This window comes from Candoia aspera, chromosome 3 (genome assembly GCF_035149785.1).
Source record: "Candoia aspera isolate rCanAsp1 chromosome 3, rCanAsp1.hap2, whole genome shotgun sequence".
Lineage (NCBI taxonomy): Eukaryota > Metazoa > Chordata > Lepidosauria > Squamata > Boidae > Candoia > Candoia aspera.
Window position 1 is genome coordinate 190,206,947 of NC_086155.1, and position 24,368 is coordinate 190,231,314.

The 24,368-nt window shown below is 36.9% G+C and overlaps 1 protein-coding gene across 1 annotated transcript in view; it reads right to left on the reverse strand.

Annotated features, from left to right (window-relative positions):
- Window positions 1–10,436: 10,436 nt before the first annotated feature.
- LOC134495020 (nardilysin-like) overlaps window positions 10,437–24,368 on the reverse strand; it is a 55,423-nt gene continuing 41,491 nt past the window's right edge. The window contains exons 24-31 of the mRNA XM_063300265.1: window positions 23,436–23,574; window positions 21,366–21,413; window positions 20,744–20,796; window positions 19,195–19,278; window positions 16,702–16,792; window positions 15,947–16,063; window positions 12,285–12,374; window positions 10,437–10,631 (exon numbers count right to left, since the gene is read on the reverse strand). Coding sequence (XP_063156335.1) covers window positions 10,437–10,631; window positions 12,285–12,374; window positions 15,947–16,063; window positions 16,702–16,792; window positions 19,195–19,278; window positions 20,744–20,796; window positions 21,366–21,413; window positions 23,436–23,574 — 817 coding nt within the window. The remainder of the gene's footprint in view (window positions 10,632–12,284; window positions 12,375–15,946; window positions 16,064–16,701; window positions 16,793–19,194; window positions 19,279–20,743; window positions 20,797–21,365; window positions 21,414–23,435; window positions 23,575–24,368) is intronic.

Genomic DNA, 24,368 nt, shown 5'->3' on the forward strand with positions numbered 1-24,368 from the left:
TGGAATATGGATCAAGCTTATAATCTAATTTGAAATTTATCCGTTATGTATTCTGGTCCAAATCAGATAGAAGATAACATTTGATTTTACATTTGCCATGATGATATGCAAGACTTTTAAAAAATCCCAAACCTACTTTGTAAGTTTCACAAGTTATTTTTAAGTAAATATAATGGGACTCTTGGGGCTGTCAGTTCCATATGAATGCCTGAATCAGAAAACCCAAGTTGTCATATTTTCCCAATGTCACTTATTTTTTTCTGCATTTGCATATTATATTTTGGCTTTCTATCCTCATGAAACCACATGAAACTCTTGGATTCTCAGCATCATAAGCTTGCAGTTCTACAATGGACATGGGACACTTGACACTTACTTATTGCTTTAGTGGTTAAGTTATATGCACAAGTCAGATGAATATATTACTATCTTATTGCTGAAGTTATATCCTATTACTATAAAATAGCCTTTTGTAACCAGGTTGCCTCCAGCTGAAGATTTCACTTCTCAGTTGCTGCAGAACCATTGAATTGGGTGGGGCGTCAAGACCATATAATGTGATTCCATGCTCAGTGAAAGAAATCAAGAGTTACAGAATGCTCAACTGCCTTCTAACAGCAAGAGTTACGTCATGCTGTTTGGTCTTTACTTGAAGACATGTAGCAAGACCTCTTAAGGACATGCTCTGTAAGGACTGATTGAAGGAACTTGGTATATTCAGTCTGGAGAAAAGAAGAGGAGAGTTTTCTATGGAACACGTCAGGAACTATTTTTTTATTGCCATAGAAACTAGGACCAAAACTAATAGATAAAAGCTGCAGGTCCTTTGATTTTGTTTAAATATAAGGAAGAACTCCTGATCTGTACAATAGTGGAACAGTCTACCAATGAAGCTTGTAGGTTCTCCATTTCTGGAGGTTTTAAGAAGAAGCTGGGCAGCTACTTCTCATGGGTGGTTTGATTGGTTTTCCTGCACATTGAAGAAAATTGAACTAGATGATCCTTGTGTTTCCTCCAGCAACATTATATGATATGATTTTATAAGGGAAAGAATAATTATTTCTTAGGTAATGGGTTTGGTCACTGGATATCCCTTATGAATCAGAAATTATCGTTCCACAGCTTAAAGCCCTTAGATCTTGCCATTTGGAGCCACTGATAATATTTAGTAATTGAAGATTTCTGTAATGTCCCCCTTTGCATCTATCTTCTGTCCCCCATGAAAATTATCACTAGCTCCTTCACTGTGTGTGTGTGTGTGTGTGTGTATCTGCCTCTCTCTGAGAGCCAAAGTGGTGCAGTGCCTAAGGTACATGACTAGGAGCCTAGAGACTGAGTTCTAGTTCTTCTTTAGACATGGAAGCTGGATGGGTTACTCTTTCTCAGTTCGGATTGGGAAGTTGAAAAACATCTATCTGTCAATTCAGCTGGACCACTGGTGTGGTAGATTACAATCCATAAGATTCAGTGAAGAGGCCTTCATCTGCAGTGGATTGAATGATAGTAACAGTAATAATAATAATATGGAATTATTGCAAAGCATTAATAATAAAAAAAATTGATAAGTGTTGGAGTATTTTACAAGCAAACAATATTTTGCATGTCTAAGTAAAAAAGAAAATTAGCTCTGAATGTGTAAAACAATTTATTTATTTATTTATTTTCTATCCCGCCTTTATTATTTTTATAAATAACTCAAGGTGGCGAACATACCAAATACTCCTTCCTCCTCCTACTTTCCCCACAACAGCAACCCTGTGAGGTGAGTTGGACTGAGACAGAGTGACTGACCCAAGGTCACCCAGCCGGCTTTCATGCCTAAGGTGGGGCTAGAACTCCCAGTCTCCTCATTTCTAGCCTGTTGCCTTAACCACTAGACCAAACTTAACATGTTAGAAAACTCAGAGCTGAATTGTGGTAATACTACCAAAGCCATTAATACTTGGGTTGTCCCTATAATATGCTACACAGGATGCATAGTTGACTGGGCACAAGCTGAACTAGAAGTTTTAGATTGCAAGACCCTGAAACATATGGCAATAAATACATCATGCACTATCCCAAAAAGGAACATAGATTGTCTTTACCTAAGTAAATTGGTGGCTGTGGTTTGTTGCAAGTGAAGCAGACAGTGGGGGGTAAAATCAAAGATCCATATAATTATATAAAGTAAACAAATGGAGGATGTTAATAAATGTCTAGAGTGAAAACATTTTGATGTGACTGAATCAAAGGTGGCACACAAAACTGGTAAGTTACAACAGTGAATGAAAAATTCACTAAGCAATCTTCCAAAAGAAAAGCAACAGAAAGCACTGAAAATTTTTTGCCATCACCTCATTCTCCCACCCCCCAACATATTGTCACTGTGTAACTTTCACAGGCCTGGTGATCTCAGAAGACGTTTTCATTTTTTTAAAAAAGAAAAGTGTAGGTCCTAGGCACAAAAAAAAAAAAGCTTCTTGCCCCACCTCTCACTTTTTAATCTGCTTAAATGGAGTGGTTTAAATTAAAATGACAACTCTTTACGCTGGAACATATATTTCCTCTCTTTGAATCTGGGGAGGTGTGTCCCATTCAGATATCTTTTCCTGAGCCTTAATTTCAAAGTCAACTTTGCTAAATAATGGAAAAAGCAAATATTTTGCTTAGGACAAGCCCATCCTCCTGCTCAGTAAGAAATAATCCCAAAAAGAGTAACATTTCAGTTTTAAGTAACTCTACTAAGAAAGGATTCTTGTCTTTGTTCTCAGGAACCATTTGCAGTAGACTGTGACACACTGAGAGGTAACAGAAGCTATTGCTTTGCTTGTAACATAAGCTATCACATTAGCACCACATTCCTCCAATTTTATGAAGCATTCCTCTGCAGATTTAGCACTCCTTTGGTTTGACTAGTTCCCTGTTTTTTGTCATATGGCTTAGCTATGTTTTGAAAGTGGTGCTAAGCTGGCTAAAAACCGAGGCCTTGTTTTCTTAGCACTCTGTTCGCATTACCAAGCTGTGAAAGCTAAACGTTGTGTCTGTTTCTTCCTTGTCATGTCTCTTATATGCATCAGCATAAAGAATTATTAGCCATGTCTGGGCCTGCAAGAATCCAGATGATCACTAGATGCTTGTCTCTTTGCTGTCATCTAGAGGTTATCTGGGGCTTTGTAGCCCAGCTATGATACCCTTAGAACTATGGTCATCTCGTTAAATTCTTTAATCTTTCTTTCCTTAGACGTAGAAATCACTTTATTATTAAATTCAAAATATAAGGAACTAATTGTTTGGGGGTATAATAAGAAGCTGAGGCAGTGTAGTATTCACTATATATGCGGTGAGGATAAGAATAGAATTCTATTATCTTTCTTACTTATACATTGTATTTTGTCTTAGATTCCTATCCAGCCTTTCCTCTAGAAGCTTAAGGCAGCATTTGTAGTATTCCTTTTTCCAAGTTTGTTCCAGTAACAATAATTCTGTGACATATCTTAATCATACATATAATTAGGCTATTGGAATGAAAGACAAGGATCATAAAGTCAACCAGTGAGCATTCTTGGCTGAATGTGATAAATTTGGCCATAGTCCTGTATGCTAAATATTCAGTAGACTGTTGTGTCTTCTGTTTACCTTAAATCTTCTTTGTTTGACCCTCAGATGTATGTATGCACATTTATTCCTGATCAGTCTTGGCTATCTCAAAAAGCAAAGCAGGGTAGAACCTGGTTATTACTAGTGCGGAAGAACATCAGGAAATCAAAGAGCTGGCAGCAAGGCTGGGAAGAAAGAAATAACGAACCACCAAACCTTTCCATATTATTGCCAAGAAACATAGATCTGTCCATGAAATCATTAGGACTCAAGCTCGGCTTAAAGGACGTTTTACATTTATTTTGACTTAGAACAAATGTATATCTACCATTACATACCACAAGTGTATACATTCAATAAATGTAGGCTGAAGCACTTGACAACATTCAATATTGCTTTAATAGGGGCACTTCTGCTTTATGCAGCATTCACAAATATCAATAACCGCAGCAGCAGCAGCAACAATGGCTGCATGATGTTTAAACTAAAGTATTATTTTTGGTCTGTTAGTTGTTTTTCCTTGATAAGTTCTCAGCAACTCCAATAACAGTTGTCTGCTTGAATAACCATAGTGAGCTAAATTACACTGGATGTTCATGTTCAGTGTTGAATACCCCAACCTGGGGTACTCACTTTGGTGTGGTTCCAGCTTACCATATGATTTGAGGAGTCCCTCTGTGTATGTGTCCATGTGCAGGTGTTTGTGCATGTTGTGAAATCAGCCAAGGTTCAATTCAATTTCAGGATATGAAGGCAATATGTTCTGATTCAAACCAATTCATGGTTTGAGTCAATACAAGATTCGATGATAAACTATAATGGAGGAGACATCAAATGGCTACCATTGCTTGCAGATTTTCAGCCAGACTAATTTAAGAATTTCACCTCAATGCATTTTTGCAATAAGCTTCACTGAACGAGGAAATGTTTTACTCCAGTTTAAAACTAAAAGCTTTTACAGTTTAAAAAGTAAACTATCGCTGAAATCTAAAGAGTCCATTATCCTCAAACCCTTTGCTTTTCTGGTCAGACAGGCCTCTTGGTATGAAACATTGGCCACTTACTTATATCAGTATTAAAGAGTCCATTGCATCATTCAAATTCTGCTCAGTTTGTTTAAATATGGAAGGGAATTGCAACCGTACAAGATCTGTAAGTTCGTATCTGCACCAGAAAGTCCATTAATCTTCAAATTGCCTTTGAATTTCTCAGAAGCAATTGGATGGTATCTGACCTGATCTGACTCCATGAATCATTTCAAAAATTCAGGTCAAATATTTGTTCAAAGGGACGATTTGATTGATTCTCTTTTGAATCAATTCACCCCTTCAAAGTTTTTGTGTGTGTGAGAATGAGTGTGGGAAAGAGAAAACTTCAGCTAGGCACTTGTCCTTGGATGACTGTCACCCAGTTGATAAATAACCCACAAATTGACTACTGCTGTGTCTTAATTGATTTGATAAACTTGCTCCATGGAAGATTAAATCAATCATGTTTGTGCTTTATTAAATGCATTTGTCACTTGCTGTCATTTATTTATTTATTTATTTATTTATTTATTTATTTATTTATTTATTTATTTTGGTTTAAAATGTCACACAAATTTGTTCTTCTCTGTCCAATCATATTTCTCTTAGAGATGTGCATCTTTTTGTTATTTCACTTCACTTCACTTACTAGTTGTTAATTAAGTGTTCCCTACTGACATTCATTCAGCTTGGAAGCATTATATAGATGACAGGATATGGCAAATGCATGTTTGTCTGTACAATGTGTGATGGGGGTGAGAGAGAATTTTATCAGAGCCCCTGTCACCATCTTCCTCCATCCAAAAATAGCTTAGGAATTATATGGCAAAGGGGAGAAATGAATCTTCATTAAATGTTACTTTTCCCCCCTGTACAACCCTCAGAACAGGGCATTATGGAATAAAAAGGTATGGAAACTGGTGGTCAAATGGATCTTGACAGCAAATTATGTTCCCCATGAAATCATGAGACCTAGACCAAAATGTAAGGTCTAGAGGAGACACACCCCACATTTCATCCTAGAACCTCCCCAATATCCAAACACTCCCTCTAAAAATACCTGCCTGAATTTGTGATGCATTAATTTTTTGTCCCAGTTTTAGCATAGTTTTGTCTGGGTAAAGAACTGCATATGCACTCCAACTATATCAAATAGTAGAGGATATCTGAAGATCGTCTTCTCAAAGAAAATGTATAAATCATGTTGACTAGCTGAGAATTCCAGGAAGATTGCTCTATTGAGTTTGCTGGATCAAACCAAAATTCTATTCAAGTCCCCAAAAGATTCAGATGGCCTTGGGAAGTCAACGAGAACTTAACATGATGTTCTTCTTCTTGTCTCTTTTCCTCCAGCACCTTGCTTTAAATATGAAAGTTGGATGTTAGGTTATAGTGAATTCTAATCTTCAACTAGCTTCTCTGTTAAAATCCACTTGTGGCAATGAGTTCCAAATAAGTATTTTTATGACATCAAAAAATATTTTTCCATATATGTCTATGGTATACAAGTTAAATTTGCATGTTAAAGCTGTTTCAACTTGAGATTTGACAGCTTAATGAAATATACTCCAAGTTATATCTTTCTTCTTTTAAGGTATGGGGACATAAACCTGGACTTTCCCCAAAACTATTAACCATGCAAATATAATTTTAGGTATCATACATCTGGAATGGATCAAAGTGACTGTGGTTAAAAGAATGCACACAATCAAACCCAGATGTTAAAATACAGCAGTGTCTCATAGGCTCACCAGAACTCAACGGGTAACAAATGAAAGATAAATGTTTGAATGTAAAAGGGCTAAGTGGCTTTAAATTTAGGTGGCTTGAAGGTGATGGGGATGGTGAATAGCTTTATATCAAAGTAGGTGTGGGGTCCAAGAATTTTAAAAACTCCAGTCAGTTTTTTTTTTTCAACAGACTCCTTTTTCTAAAGTCAGAATATTAAGTAAACTTTTATATAAGGACAAAGACTAGCAGACAATCTTAGACTGAATCTATGTGATTTAGCAAATTAATTTATTCTGTATTTATCACGTTCCATTCCTGCCCTTTGTCTGAGGATTTCAAAGCCCTGTGTGTGAGGTTATCTTCACAACAACCCTATCAAGTAAATTAGGGTAAGAACTATGATTGATTTAAGGCCACCCAGTCTGCTTCACAGCAGAGAGGGAATTTGAACCCAATATGCTATCTGCTACATCACCTTAAGCCTCAACAAAGCTGCTTTTGTACTTTGGTAAAAACAATTATGCCACTTTTTAAAGCTGCTTTTAGCATCATAATAACTTGGACAGGGCTAACAGCCATTTTTGCCAGGAATTTATAGTTAATCTGTCCAATCTGTTCCATGGGTTTGGTAAACATCAATATCAGATGGATATGTTAAATAAACTTTTCCCAACCTGGATTCCCCAAATGTGTTAGAACTTCACCTTCCAGAGCAGGGTTTCTCAACCAGAGTTCCGTGGAACCCTAGGGTTTCATGAGAGGTCACTAGGGGTTCCCCGGGAGATCATGATTTATTTTAAAAAAATATTTCAAATTCAGGCAACTTCACATTAAAGAGGTAAGTTTCATTCTTTATTTTTAGTTGAAGAACACTGTTAATGCATAAATAAAGGCCTACACATGAAATGAATATAATAATTTTGTAACTTTTGGCCTCTATTGAGCCTGAATGTGCAGGGACTCCCCAAGGCCTGAAAAATATTTCAAGGGTTCCTCCAGGGTCAGAAGGTTGAGAAAGGCTGTTCCAGAGCGACCAACCAGAGTTACAGTTTCAGCATATCCACTAGTTCCCAAATAACCTGGGTCCTTGGATGGAAGGTTGCTAAAGATTACTTTGATAATAAACCCAATTAGACCCTCATCTTCATCACTGATGTGATTCCTGGCAGCTTGCTTTACTAGGAAGTAGTTCTACTGCATGCCATTTTACCTTAGAAGATAGAAGAACGAACACTAAAGAATGTAGATAGTTATGTGATCTTGTTGGCAGAAACCCTCTATGGCATAAGCTTCATTGGATCTGCACTTTTGTGCAATATCTGCTCTATTCCCAAATGCTTAACAGATATGATCATCTTTATTACTGGTCTGCACCTAGAAACAAATCCAACAAATTGCTTTTTAGGATATAAAAGACGTGGAGCTTGCCCACTCTTTAAAATCAATTTGTGAGTCCCTTCTTGGAGGCTCAGCAGGGACATTCATCAGGTTACCAGATGCAAAAGAGTGAGCTTTTTTTCCTAATGGCCCCATCAATAAAGAACTTTAGGCCCTTTTGTTGCCCTGTTTTGGCCTTACCTACCTTGAAAGTGGTAATTTTATCAGGACAAAATTAAGCAGTTTATTAGGAGGAGGTAAGGCTAAAACAATGATGCAGAAACAGTGGGCAGTTAGTGTATATGGTTATTTTTCCTTGGGCTCACATATATGGTGATCTGAACTTGGGGAGGAAAAAATATTTAGTGGACTAAAGAAATACATAAATATTTTGGGTCTGGGAAGCTTGAGAAGCAGATTTTCTTTCTCTTTCTTCTTTCCTTTCTCTTCTTTCCTTTTAATTCTCTTTTGGCTTACTGTTAAGTGCAACAGTGCTTCTCATCTGCTTTGAAACCAAGCCTGTAGTAAAAAGACACTGTTATAATGCACCATCCATCCAGATATATTGCTGATTAAAAAAACATACTGCTTACAATATTCCATTCAGTAACAATAAACCAGTTATTTAGTATTTCTGTTAACACCAAACTTTCCACAAGGAGCCAAGTACTACTATGGACCCCATACTATGGAACAGCCTTCTCTTAAGGTGAGACCCAAACACTGGTTACCTTCCAGAAGTGGTAAAAATAGAGGTCTTCCAAAGGACTTTTATGGATTAGATAGGTTGATGCTATCATGCAGATAATCTGTTTTTGTATGTTGCTCTGTTTCTTTTAGTAGAGATAATGATTTTAATTTTCTAATTCCTATGCAGACTATGGATGTTTATGTATGTATCATGAATATTTATGTTGTTTCATTATGTTATGTACTGATGGTTACAGCAGGATAGAAATGTGACAAATAACTTAGGAAGGTCAGTCAACCTATAGCAGGTGAGAACTTGTCAAAAATCTGTTCATTTTGAATTTATTTCATGGCACCACTTTTTCTCAGCTCCCTTTAGGATGATTGAATGCAATAGATAGACCACGTTTTTTCAAATATCTACAGGAAACAATTTACAGAAATATAAATGGTGCTATAATTTCCCCAATTCCATCACAAAGCATATGGTTCCAGAAGGCTCAAAGGAAGAACCAATATGGTATATTGGTTAAGGTGCTGTAATGACTGGGGATTCCTGAATTCAGTTCATGCCTGCTCAAATCCACAGAAGTCCACAGGGTGGCTTTGGACTGTTCCTGATATCTTAGCTCTACATACTTCCACTAGGTCATTGTGGGGAAGAAATAGGAAGACAGAGTACTGTGGAGACTACATTAACTTCCTGGAGGCTATAGGTTATACATCTAATGAAACAAATTAAATATTGATATTTTAATGCTACAATATTTAAAAATATTTTAAAATTAAATTATGTATTTTGTCTGCCTTGCCACTTGAATCCTCAGCACAGCTTGTTAGTGGACAAAATGTTAATCAGTTGTTGTATGCTGCCCAGAGTCACACTGTGTGAGATTGGCAGCTATATAAATGTGACGAATAAATAAATAAACAAACAAACAAACCTTCAAATTTCTACTTTCAGCTTAACTTTATGATGGCCAGAAGAACTCCAGAAAGTCAGGCTAGCTGAACTAGGGATCCAATAACACTTTTTATGGTTGTATCAAAAAATGCCTCCAATTCTATACATTTTGTCAGTAAATAAGAATACTGATGCCTTCTGAAACCGAATGGTTTATCTGTCTTGGCCCATGTTGCCTGCTTTTGGCCATTCTGATCTCTGCTTTCCTGCAAAGTGATTGCCTTTGCTAATATAGGAGAAGTCTAAATATATAAACAACAACAACATCATCATCATCATCATCTGGCTGTGGTGGTCCCAGTGGATATTGGCACACCAGGTGCCATACCAAAAAACCTTGGATGGCACTTAGAAAATCTGCGCATTACAAAATTTCCATCTATCAATTACAAAAGGTCACACTGCTTCGATCTGCACGTATACTATGCCAATACATTGCGGCATCCTAGGTTCTTAGGAAGAAGTTGGTGCAAATGAAGGCCAATACCAGCTAAAGAACTGGCAGCTGTGATTTCCCACTGTTGTGTATATAATAATAATAATAATAATAATAATAATAATAATAATAATAATTCTGTTGGGTCATGCCTTTCACCAAAGCTTTTAAGGAGACAAGCAACAATAATACATACAATCTAACCACTTAGCCCTGAAGAGAAAAAAAATAAAGCAAACATGAGTGCAGAAATAAAAGAAACAGTAAAAAGAACAGAGAAAAAATGGGAGGAAAACAATCTCCACTTGGCACAAAAAGATATACAGTTGGGCTTAGATGAGTGTCCCTCTTGAAAGCATTTTATAATAAGGGTGCAGGCAGTCAGGAGAACTTCTCTTTGTCATTATCTCCTGAAGTAGATGATATCTGAACAGGATCTCATTTTTAAGTATTGTTGAAATACTGAAGATATGGTGAAAAAAATTACATGGAATTTTTATACCCTACTTATTGCTCACTTCCTCATACAAAGTTGCCTGCAAAGTTTACTTATGGGTACCAGGCTGTGAAAACATGACACAAACAAACTTGAGAGTGAGCTGATGAAAAGTTTATTCTAGTATCTTGTGGTTCATTTTAATATCTTGTGGTAAGGAAGAATGTTAAGAGTTGAGATGAAAGCTCGAATGTCCAGGATATGGGGGACATTCAACATAGGAGAAGAAGGCAAAAAGGTTAGTTGAAGTTCTCTGTTAAACATAGATTCTTGGACAATGGAAGTATGTCTAACATTTGCGTCCCCTTCTTGTTTACCATAGCCTACCACCTGAAAATTCAAAAACCAAATGGTTATTCAAGGTTAGCAAATATCTGGAATCAAGAAATTTAAACAAGGTCTGTTTTCCAGCAAACACAACCATTTTTAAAATTTTAATAATGACTTTCCTAATTTCCTACAGTGGGTAATTCTTAAACACACACTTATCACAAGCTGGCCCATAAAATTTAGGTGAAAAAAATTGATTTCATGATGTATAGATTCTGCAAACATAGGACAAGTTTGCCAAAGGTTACTTTAGAGGCAAATGCTCTGAAAGGGGCAAGCAGCTTTTTAGTGTGAGATTTCCATTCTGCTGCTGGTAAAATTATTTTATGTTTAAATCAGAGATGAAGAGCCTTTTTTCTACTGAAGGCTACATTGCCTTCGCAAAAAGTCTCTTGGTAGTTGCTTAACAGGAAGGTGGGGCTGATGTTGAATCTAGAAATGTGAGGGACCAGAATTGTTAATTTAATCTATTTTCTTTCTATCTTTTTTTTTAATTACTGCTATCTCATTTCTCTTTTGACTTCTCCCCATTACTTGTTTTTTTAACCTCCTATGAGAAAATCCTCCTGGCAGATTTTTAGGGAGGAAAGAAGGGAAAAAATTCCATCCATGTGAAAGGAACACTACTCTTAAGATTAGATGCCACAAGAAGAAACAATTTTCTGAGGGATTACAACACACAACATACATTAGTTTTACCTTCTAAGTTGCTGTCCCCTAAAATTGAGTGAGATGAGTGGGGAATAAATTTGATAGATAGATAGATATAAATATAAATAAAATTCCCTGTCAGCTTTGTAGGTTTTCCCTGTAAGTTTAATTGCCCCACCAGGGGAGGAGAAAAAAAGCTGTCCATCACTGTGTGGCATGTCTAGTCCATGGTGTTTCTCAACTCCTGATTTAAATACAGTAAGTTTTTCTTTTCCTCCTTTTTGTTCTTAATTTCTGACACATCAGTCTTTATTCAGTAACATTTGAGGTCATATTGTTTTTGCTGCTATGACTTTAAGACAGTCCAAAGAGCAGAAAAATGTTTAGCTGGGACAGTTTGCTTTTTTAAAACTAATAAACATTCTGCTAAATGTAAACAAATAGGCTTCTTTAAAAAAAATAATCAGTAGCTATGACAAGAACAGAACGTTATTCTTAAATATGGAAGAAAACTAAATGTATGCTGAACAGCTCTGGTTACAAAAATAATTTCATGGATGTTTGTAGAGGTAGGCATTGAACCTTTATATAATCAGATTATTGTGTGTGTGTGTGTGTGTCTGAACCAGCTGACATCCCTGTTCTTTGGAATGTCTCAAGCAGAACTGATTAAACACACCACCTTCACATAAGCAGGGTAACCTGCGTATTCCTTTCTGCAGGCTTAGCTAATAAATCACACCTAAGGGGGAGATGTAGACAATGTACTGTAGATGCTATGCAAAAAAGAAGTATGGGAGGCCTAATTCCTGTTCTCTAACCCCTCTCACAATATTGCTTCCAAGTAACACCAGAGAGCAAAACCTTCAAAGAAAGAGTCCCTTTCTAAAATTACAAATGTTACCATTTAAAAGGTATGGCATTGTTTTCCCAGGCTGAATCATCCATAAGGGAGAATATGAGAGAGAGAGAGAGAGAGATTTTGTTTTTGGAAATACTTACATGGATGCTCAAAACTCTCTTGTGCTTTTTTCTGAAATGTAGGAACCACTCAACCAACTGGGTTCTAGTAAGGCTTTTCAGTGCTACGATCTATAAGCCAGAGAACAGAATTCCTTAGAATCACCAAGTAAAGATATCCAAATTTTACAGTATAACCACTTTGATTCGCTTTTGTTATTTACTTTATACAAGAAGAAAATGCTTTAATCAAAAGTCCAGAAAGTTTTTTTTTTTTTACTATTTATTTTACAGGAAAAAGGAAGCCAGGAAGTCCTCAGCAATGAGATTTTCACACAGCATGGAGTAGTACTTGAAAAAGGAAATACTCTCCCCACTCCAGTGCTACCAATTTGTGCTAACTAGAACAGTTAACTGCTGCCGATGGAACCTAACCTCAATATGATTGTGTGTATAATCTGCACTAAGTTTGAGATGGCAATCTCACAAGACCTTCTTTAGCATAGGTTTCCAGGAAGTGACTAGCATTGATAGGGTTTGGTAAAGCAGACAATATGGAAGTGTCTCCTTCTCCTCTCTCCTCCTCCTCCCTCCTCCTCCCTTTTCAGCTACCGGGCTAACCCACTCCCCTGGGATTTATGACAGTCTCCATCCAAGTACTGCTTAATTTTTTAAAGATCAACCAAAGTTTAGGTGCTGCCACCTGCTGTTGACTTGTGGAGTTGAGTCCACTTTAGTAGATGCATAAATTGTATTCTTTAGTTGGCAAATATGGATATATGATGAAAGAGAAGCTGGATCTGTAATTCACAAAAAAAAAAAAATCATAAGCATTCACAGATTTGCTCTTGGTCTTGAAGTTGCTGTAATACTTTAGCCTGTTTCGTCTATAACAGGTTAATCTTGCTACCGTGTCGAAAACTCTTTTGAAAGTTAGCAACATTTGTTGGTTTTATTACACTGTTGCTTGTTCTTGCTTGTGGTCTTATATAAAGGAGGGGTGTTAAATTACTGATTTTTTAAAATAGTGTAATTGGAAACCACTTTATTCCAAAGCACATGACTCTGAAGTGGCATATTTTTTATAGAGACCAACTTAATAAGTATAAAATCAACATCAGCACTCCTAATCTCTTTTCCTCACCCCTATTTCTCATTCAATTGGACTGAAATAAATTTAAAAGCAAATTATTTTCCAAGGAAAAGAGAACTTTGTTTAATTCCTCTTGTACTTATTTAATTGTGAGGCGGTCAAGAGTACAAGTAACAGAAAGGAGTAATATCATCTGCAGCATCCCCCACCACCCTGAACAATAAAGTAACACACTGTTCAAAAAAAGTGTGAAAGAAATTATTCAGCACCCAGAGAAGATGATAAAACAAAATAAGAGGGTGCGGGAACATCCTGAGAAATTGCAAAGCAGATTTTGGCACAATGTGTATGAAAAGTTAAATGTAATTACATCATGGAAAAGAATCAAAGACTAGTTTTCATCCTGTATGCAAGTTTCACGTGTGTAAGGACCTTCTACCATTGGTGGGAAAGAATTCCACAATTCATCATTCACATTTTCCAGACTTATTTGAGGTACTATACAGGTTTTTGTCTGTGTGTGTGTGTGTCAGAAGCACCTACCAAGGTGCTTCTGTATTGAAAGGATTTGCTAGTGACATCACTGTTGCCCAGGGGATGCCTGAAGGAGCTCCTTTCATGTCCCTATTATTTTCCCACTGAAGTGGTACCTATTTATCTACTTGCATTTGCATGCTTTTGAACTGCTAGGTTAGCAGGAGCTGGGACAAGTTGATAGGAGCTCACTCCGCCACATGGCTTGTGCTCTCTGGTTTTGAATTGCTGAGCTGCCAAACTTAATGGTCCTCTGACTCAGTGTCTTAACCACTGAGCCACTGTGGCCCCACTATACAGGTAGTCCTTGCTTAACAACCATAATTGAGACTGGAATTTTGGTTGCTAAGCAAAGTGGTCATTAAGTGAATCTGACCCAATTTTACAACCTTTTTTGTGGCAGTTGTTAAGCGAATCACCACAGGCATTAAGTAAACCATGTGGCTGTTAAGCAAATCATATGGTTCCCCATTGATCTTGCTTGCCAGAAGCCAACTGGGAAGGTCAAAAATGGCGATCACATGAGCACGTGATGCTGCAATGGTCATAAATGCAAACCAGTTGCCAAGCACCCAAATCATGATCATGTGACTGCGGGGATGCTGCAATGGTCATAAGTGTGAGGACCAGTCGTAAGTTTTTTTAGCACCATCATAAGTTCAAATCATCATTAAACGAATGGTTGTTAAGTGAGTATTACCTGTAGTCCAGAAATAATTGCAGCATTCTTGCTGCTGTTTATTCTTAACAAACTCTTGAAATACAGTATCAAACTTACAAGATACAGCAAAAAATGTAGAACTAAAAAGACATATAAGCCTTTCCATAATAGCAGGATTCAATGTATACATTCTGTTGTTATATCATGTATCATAGCAGGAGGGAGGTTGGCCAAATGGTGGTATGGGGTGGGACTGAAGCAGATTTGTCCTTCTGCCTCTTTGAAGTTCCTTACCTTCCATCTTTCAGCCATCTTTTTTTTTTCAGTCAAAAGGAAGCTCTCATTCTCCTTTGGACTGAAAAAAAGGAAGCCGATCAAGCTTTGTCTGCTGTTGATGAGGAAAGAGGTCCAAAACAGTATTATGTGAATTTAGTGAAGTTGAAAGATTTGGATCAGTCAGATCCTGAATGGGAGATGCCTGTGAGCTTCATGTATCTTATTTGGAATTTCATGGTGGAAGAAAGATGAAACCTTAAGTTATTTAATAATGACATTATATCAGAAGTGAAACCTGCTATTAAAAAAGAGTTCTATTTCACCTTTTGAATACTACAATCAATCTCTTTCTTATGCTTCAGTGTATGCTTTAAGGCATGCCCACTTAGGGACTCTTCCCTAATAAAAACCTGTAATCTGAATAATCGAAGAACACTACACACACACATTCCTGGTACAGGAATTGTCTTTTGAGACTGCTCTCTGCAACAGTTGCTGCAGCCTTATATACTTGCCATACCCTATCGCTTGAGAAGTGCCTCTCATGAATGCATAGTTTTGACATACAAAAAAAGAGGAAAAAAGAGACGTGTGAGGATTAGAAGTATAATGGGTCAGAAGAGTCTCTTCTGGGTTAAGAGTAGAAAGGCAGGCTAGATGTTTATTTTCACTCTTCCTGACTAAAAAAAGATACAGCAGTGATGGCTGCATTTAAGATTTTTTCCCATTAACCACTTTTTGAGATTTTGAAGGCTTCATTTGCAGCTGTCTCACACATGACCTACAATGAGATAATATTCATGTGGAAAACAAGCTGTTCGTTGACACTTGTGATGAGTTGTGTATTTTTCTCCAAGAACATGGTTTTAAGAAGCTTAGATCTCATATCTTTCCATTTTACCATGCCTTCACCATTTGTAGAGAACCACTTATTAAACTCCAGTTTTGTCCCTTCAGGCCAGCAGAACAAAGTGTCTCAATTTTCCATTTTTGCTGGTTTGTGAATCAGGTTGCCTTTATGGTTTAATTATAAAAAGTCTGTCTGAAAGTATACATGCCTATATGAATATTTGCATAGATATCTGATGAAGCTTTACCAATATTGAAAGAATGAAACCAGTAATACTTTTCATTTACTACCTCTCGGGCAAGTCTGTCAAAGACGTATTGCTGAGTAATCACTTCATTCCAGTTTCTGTCCACCTCTTCTCCAAGATGGGAGTCATCGGTTCGCTTAAGTTTGATTAGAGCAGAGACCTGTGAAACATACTGTTCCTTACCGTTTGCAAAAGAAAATATTTTATTTATTCATTTAGCCAACTGCTAGGCGACCCAGCTCCAAAAACGATTCTGGGTGGCCTTGCAAATTTAAAAACAGAATATATATTCTCCCTCTCTCTCTTTCTCTTTCTCTCTTTCTCTAATCTCACAATAAAGAAAAGAATGGGTACATACTGTGATAAAGCCATCATTCCTGTGCTATAAATAGAATTTATAAATGTCCTCTCTAGGACATTGTATCAACCTCAGAATAGGAGAGTCAACAAATACCTATGAACAGGATCAGTTTGGGATTAAATTTAACTCAATAATTGGTGCAGATTGGAGAGTTTTTATGACATGCTTACCATCACTACCCATGACTCACTTAACTGCATCATATGAGTAGGGCCATTTAGCAGGTAACCATCATGACTGCTACAAATTCCTTGAAAATAATATGTTATTTAAATTGGGGACAAGTAACTTGACATCCTCAAGATGTTTTGAACTACAGCTCCTACCACCCCTTGACATTAATTAAATGAAGATTAATGAGATTTGTGGTTCAAAATATCTGGAGATCGTAAGGTTGCCTTTTTGTAATGTAAATCATACATTTATATCATCTATACCTGAGCAAGAAATTCTTCTTCAGACAAATTGTGGAGTTTTTTCTCAAAGTGTGCAAAGAATTCTTCTATTTTTTTGTCAACAAATTCAGAGCTAAAACAATAAATAAAAGATGTAATATTTATTAATTGAAATACTTCATAACCTGGTGGTCTCCAAGGTACTTAATGCTACCTGTGCAGTATTTAACCTTGTTTAGGTCCAGCTCTGGATTTTAGTGGTGGCTGAACAACTGCCTTTCACATAACCCAGAGCTGGTCAAGGTTCTGTTGACTGCCACCAACTGTTTGTCTCCTCAGTCATGGAATGCTAAAAACTAGATTCCTTACCACCCTTATAAACCAATAAGCTCACATAGTAGTGAATCTGAAAGAGATTGGAAGCCAGGCAATGGTTTAGCATTGGTTGAATTTAAGTGGTCCAATGGTATTCTAGGAGGTAAGCCATGATGGGCATCAGACACTGATCAAAGGCTAGGTTTCAGCAATTTTCACCAGTGAAATTATTCTTTCCCTTTATTGGGAAGGCACAGAACTATCTTGACCATCTCTACTAAGCTGGTTACTCATCTTTTATTTTCCATCAAAACATCCAGGGTATATTTGTCCATGAAATATCATTTTCATAAGAGTAAATTCACAAATAACTTCAACAGCCATGACAGCATCAGATATGCTGCGCTGTTTAATTTACAGCACTGAATGCAGAACTGTACTGGGACAAGGCAGCAGAAAGAAGACAAGGTAATTGGTCAATTATAATAAATATCAAGCTGATTCAATTCATTCTTGAATTTAATATTGTGTGTGTTGTAACAGTTTTAGCAAAAATGAACTGACATTTGCTATGGCACATTTTAACTGCAGGAAGGGATTATTTGTATGAAAGGATCTGCACTGTCATCCATCAGTCATACCCTAAGCAATTGTTAAAGCCCCAAGTATTTTTGGCCTGAGAATTAAAAGGCCATCACTTCCATTATGAACTAAGCCATCTTTCTAGCATTTTCCCAGTACATTCAGGCTACATAACAGACTGTGAGAGCTGTAACTGGCCCTCACTCTCTCAGCATTAGGAAAATCTGTAAAGATGCATCTCTTTCATAATTAAAATTAATCAATTTATGTTTTTTAACTTTTCGGTTGTTGAAGGATGCTGCATTTTGTTAGGGCAGGACTTATATCAAATAAATAAGTCTAATGTGGTCCCATCTGTGGGAGCCCTCACTTTCCCCCAAAATATTAAATGCAGCCCCTGCCAACCCCTCTTTTACAGGAGGTTTTTAACACAATTTGCCTGCAATAAAATGTTGAGGCAAACCCATAGCTTTCTGCCTGGGTGACATATTCAGGGAATATAATAAAATAATCAAGTCTGATAAGATGATTGAATAGCTTTTTTGTGGGGGGGGGGAAGTGGAGGGAAGGGGAATAGATATTAATCTGAATTTGGAATTCTAGTTTAGGCAAAAGACTGCTGATAATTTTTGAAAGAAAGATTTCTACCTACCCTGGGATCTTTCTAACTAAATATAGAACAAAGTTTTAGTTTACTTTTGGAAAAATAATATCCAGCTGTTAGAGGACCAACAATTATTTGCTTGTTTCTTCTTCTTGACAAGTTTTAAGAGAGTCCTTGGCACCACTTCTGTTCTTAATAGGACCCAGTTTGCATATTTGAAAGCAATCTGTCTAAGGCTGCAATTTAGCAGGTTTCTAAACACTAATCATTTCTATGTCTGTCCTTTTCTGGTGAATTTTCAGCTTCCTTGCCTCATGAAGCGTTTATTTTAAAAACCCTGTGCTATCCTTCAAAGGACATATGTGTATATATCTCTGTCTCTGTATATATGCATACGCATTTATGCACAAATAAAGCTGCTTCTTTATTTAAAGAAATTGTTGATAATAGTAGTGAATTTTCTCAGAAAGATTTGCCTTCTCTCTAATTCAAATTAATGCTTCTTGCAACATACTTGGTCTTAATGTAGATAACATGGAAACATGCTACCCCAGATTCTATAAAATAATGATGTAAAAAAAATAAGCCTGAGATGTATATTCCAATGTAATATATAAACTGTAGGACTGTATTAGCTCACATTATTCTAAAGCCAATGTTCATTTCTAAAAAGATCCTAATCCAGCTAAAGTTCAGTTAAGGCAGTGGGGCTTATGTTAGTAACTGCTATGAATCAACTACTTTCATTTTAATGTACCTGGATCTGGACCATAAATTTGGTAGGCATTCCTGTCTCTTATAGGACAGACAATTTATATGGGTAGGCTTGTTTTGAAAACATATCTCAGCAAATACATTAAGCTTCTCAAAGCTTTACAAGAAAGCAGCAGAAACATTTGTAATGGAGAATTAGCAGTTTTAAACATGTCAGAGTTTTTCAAGAATGTTTAGCTATTAAAAGTCTCTGAACTCACAAAGCTCTCAGATGGAAACAATAATATAAACTTTACTTGCTGTGAAAAAAAGAGACTTACTTATATTTGGTTGCCTGTGTTGTTACAGTAACAGAAAAACCCAGGATCCCAGAAGTATTTCTTGTAGCAGGGTAGACATGGTAGCTAAACCAAAAGAACAGAAAAGTATTCCAGAGTCAGAAGTCATTTTATGCAGACTATTAATTAGGGTGTATTTGTATATATAGCTATCCAATTAAACCCATCCTTCTGTATACTTGTTGAAACTTCATGGAAGCAAATATTCAGCGGCTTATTAGAGTTACAGCTTTGAACTAGTGACTTAATTGAAGCCTTTCTACTTCCTCGATGCATTACAAGGGAGAAGAAAGAGACAGTGATGGCCCACTCCATCAGTGGGGTTAAGTCCAGCTACCCCTGGATTCTTCCTCCAATGTTAGATCATCCCCATTGAGACTGCGACTCAGAGCTGCCAGTTGGGATGACCAACATCAAACATCTGAAGGTACCAGATTATAAAACATTCTGATAGGTACTTGTTTATTTTGGTTTAATATACAGATTGGTAAACTTGTTCATTAAGGACCTAAGTCATAGATGGATGGTGGGTAAACCCAAAACCAAAGTGATGGGATTTTTTTCCTGCCTTTTTCCCTCTGTTTTCTCCTATTTTAAAAAATATTCTCTTTCTTTGCTTTTAAAACAGTGACTATCAGGAAAGTGCCTACCATTAGCATGAGGTGCTTAGAATTGCACCAAGGCACACATATAGTCCTCATGACATTGATTGCCATGACTGACTTAACCAAATCAAATTTAATTGTTTAACAGAATTGCAACTGCTTAATAGATTAATAAAGAATGACAATAGTAGCAAGTCTTCAGTCCAAACCTCCAATCTTCCCCTATTTGCTACCCTTCAGATTTATTGCAATTGTAATCCCCAGAATTCCCAGTTTGATCATGCTATCTAGGAATTGTGGGGCTTTCAACCCTAGCATATCTGAAGAGCAGAAGGTAGGGAAATGCTTTATAGATTTATTAGTTGTTGAAAACCAATGAATTCAGATGAACTTATTTTTGAGTAAACATGCATAGATTACAGTTTAGGAAGGGAACAATTAGGTTATCTCACATTGTGTTTCCTAATTAATAACTCTTTGTTTGGGGTTTTCCCACTAAGTTTATGAAAAAGTTCTACTATGTGTGTCCCTGCCTCCTTCCCTCCCTCCCTCCCTTCCTTCCTTTTCCCACTTTTTTCAATTTTTTCCTGCCCAGAAAATTTGCCAGCTTTTGAAATGACTTACATGGCTACAGATTGCCCATTTATGCTTTAAAACATTTATTCTTAATTGCTGCCAATTATATTCTAAGCCTAGATCCTGATTTCTTTTTTTTGCCCCCAAAGGTCTGGGGAATATGAAAAATATCTGGAGAATGAAAGATCTTCCAAAAATACAGAAATAGGTCACGCTTAATATAAAAGGTTGCTCTGTATGTTTACATTTAAATAACAAGGTACAGGGAGCAAGAAAGAAGAAAAAAATCCTAGTGAAAACCCTCATATATGATCAGGCACTTCCAGCAAGACTAGAAGTGGAAAACTCACCCCAGTGTATTCTTGGTCCTCAGGAAATCAAAGCATGGCTCCTCCATGTGCATCTGAAATTCCACAGATTTAGATGTTAAATATTTTGCTTAACCCACACATTCAGCAAACTATATATGTCAGTGCACAATTTTTTTTTTCTTAAAAAGGTGAGCAGTTGTTGAAAGTTTTGCAATAATGGCTTCCTTCTGAAACACACCTAGAATTAGATGAGGAATCTGGTAGCACCTTTGCTAACTAACAAATTTTATTAAAAGGATTAAGCTTCAGATGCATCTGATGAAGTGAGCTGCAGCTCACTTTATCCCTTTTAATAAAACTTGCTAGTAGGAAAAAATGCTACCAGACTCCTAATTTTTTTCCACCACAGACTAATACAGATCTTCTATAATATTTAGAATTAGAGGGATGATGATGATGATGATGATGATGATGGTGATGACAATGACAATTTTTAATCACAACTAAGAGGTTGTGAAAGAGTGTACAAGGCAATTGAAAAAATACAACAGTCCATCGGCCTATACATTAAAGATTATGCACACTGGGACAGGAAGAAAAGAGGGGGCAGAAAGATCAAACTCAGGCATTGGCTTTTAAAGTTACAAACATTACAACTTACCACAAGCAGTTCTGTGAGTGAATAGTCTTTCAATTTCTTAGCACCAGTCTAAAAATTTAGTCAACAGTAGGTTAATGATTTGTCTAGGTACATGATGGTATCAAAATGAAATGAAGGTATATTGTAATAATGCTTTTAAGATGCTCTTGCCCTACCAATTTGCTAAAGAACCCCAGGACTCGAGATCACGAAAGCTGCCAATCAGCTTGGTCAAACTTTATTTTTTGCCTGTACTGCTCCGGTTGCCCATTTGAAGGGTGAGCTTAGGAGAAAAAAACACTGGTAGTGTTTGACAGCAGGGATGTCAAGAAGCATCCATGGGGCAGGTTGAAAAAGTCACATTGGTGGCCATAAATGTTTGACAAAAGCCCTACCTTTTGCAGACAATACATGTAAAAAAGAGGTGGGGGTCTTGATTACATGGTTTCTATCACCATCGTATCTTTTTCCACAGCTCCCACCCTGGATGCCCTGTTTGACAATCAGTCATTCAAATTACTCATTTTTTACCCTTTCCTTAATTAATTAATTAACAAATTTATATGGCTGTCCAACACACACAGTAACTCCAGGTGGCTTACAGAATCAAAATCCACAATACAAAAACTCATCAACCCCCCCCCCCCACGGCAGCCACAAACACAATCAGATCAGCCACTTGATCGGCTCCGTATCATCCTGGGGTCCCATTATGTGTCATTATATTATTATATGTCATTATATGCTTGAAATCACTTCCTCCACTTGCTTCTTTTGCCTTTCTGGCACTCAGGGTTCACAAGGCTCCATGTCCCATGTGTTTCCTTCTTTTTTAAATAATAGTTTTAATTTAAAAATGACATTGCTTCAAGCAGTCGTAGATATTTATTCTTAAGTATGGTTCTGATTCCTATAGTCGAGTGTACTTTTTTGGGAGGGTGACTACATGCTCAGAATGAGACAGTTAAGGTGGGATTGTAGAGAACATCCTAACAGGCAAGATGAGTGATTTCCAGTTTGCTTCCTAATAAACAGTGTTTTGTGGCTCCCTGTGCCCTCTCTGGCAGCTGTTTCCAACATATGGCAAAGAAAGAAATAGGTTGTGCATATACTTTATTCCAAAATCTATCCCCCAATGAATCTCAAGAAGACGTTTTCCCACAAAGCATATTGAGACCTAGATATTGGCTTAAATATATATACCATGTTTCCTTTTTGTCTATCTACTTAGGTTGGCATTTATCCTTCTGTTTGCCAACATTTCAAATGGATAATCTAAAACATTTGAAGGGAAGGATGAAGAGATAAAGGTTGGTCCACAAAAGTATAGACCCAAGAGATGGACCAAAATTTAAACAATACAATGATTCCTGCTTCATTTCTCCTAAGGAAAATTAAGACAGGCATAACTTGCTATAAAGAGTCTCCTGCTTTAATTCTTTCACACTTCTGTAACATGAAGTTCTTTTCTCTACTCAAGGAAGGCCCTTGAGGTAAGGGAAACGGAACTGAATACCAGATATTCATCAGGGAAATTTGATGACCTCTATTTCTGTAACCATATTCACTGTAGCCTCCATTGCTCCTGCTCTCAAGGTAATTTATTTTTCATCTAGCACATAACAAATCTTGCATATTTGGGAGGCGTTGCTAGTTTGAAGAAACAATCAGTTTTCATATTCCAGATTTTTATATTTCACCGTCTCCCCTTCTTTGCAAGAAGTATGTGTTGACAGAAATAATGTGGATTAAATAACAGTGTGTAGATGATAAAAAGAAAAAATAAAATGGAATAAGAAATGTGGGATAGGATGAAGGAAGCAGTAAAAATGTGACTGTCATGATGCTAATAGTTTTCTCATTAAAAACTCAAGCTTTAGTATAGAGTCATAGATAGGAGAAATCATTGTATGATCACATTATTTGCATATAATATTTTTTATTTATGGCTAAAAGACATGAATAACAAAGTACAGATACAATTTTTAAAAATTGGCACAGGACAAAACAGCTTAACAAGCAAAATAAATTGATATAAATAATTATATAGCTTAACGTACATTTCAGATCCTGTTATGAAATTCACAATACCTGGTAATAGACCGTGACATCAGTGTTTGCATCCCCAATGTGAAGAGATTTCACTTTACATAGGATGTGAGTATTAGGCAGTTCCGTCACTCGAAACTGAATAGGACATGGGTGTATTAGAGGATGGAAATTCAATTTCCTGGAGAGAGAGAGAGACCAAAAAACAAGTAACAAAGCAGCTAATATGGAAAAAATAATTCTTCATCCTAAATCCTCCCCCCAAAAATGCAGTTTGACTCCCAGATTATGCTCTTTGAAGAGTCATTTATTTGACTAGCAGGTAGATAATCATGGCATCCCATGGTGTAGGGATCTGTAGGACCTTGAAAGTATCTTATTCCTGCCAAAGAGTCAGTGCATTGGTAGGGACACAAAACTTGTTCAGCTTTCCTTTGAAAATGCAACCAAGGAATGCGGCAGAGGTGAGGCGTATTGTAAGTCCAAGGGTCAGCCAAGGCAGCAGAAAAATACAAACCAGTTCGGCTCTAAGTAGTCTTGGGCACAAGGCAAGGGTTCTAGCAGAGGACACAGAATGGTATGTTATTTCTAGCAGTGGGTCATTTTCCAGTGGCAAGCTATAGAGCTCAGGCTGCAGGCTGTATTTATAATTTCAGAAATCTGCTGTTTATTCAGCAGCAATTCTAACTCCCTAAGTTTCTATTCCCAAGGAAGAATGACTGCATTTTCCTGCAGTCTCATGCTTCTGCATCTTTCAGTACTCTGGCTTTTGACCTGCTGTCACTCTTAAGGACTGAGAGGGTGCTTGGGGTTTCCTGTATGCAATCTGAAGCTTCAGGTATACTGGCAGCAGAAACCAGTTCTCCACTTGCTCTGTTGGGCCCTGTCTCCTGGCCCATATCAGTCTTCAAATGACCCTGCCCCACAGCTGCATTGCTATGTCCTCTGACAAAGGTCATAATCAAAGGTGTGCTT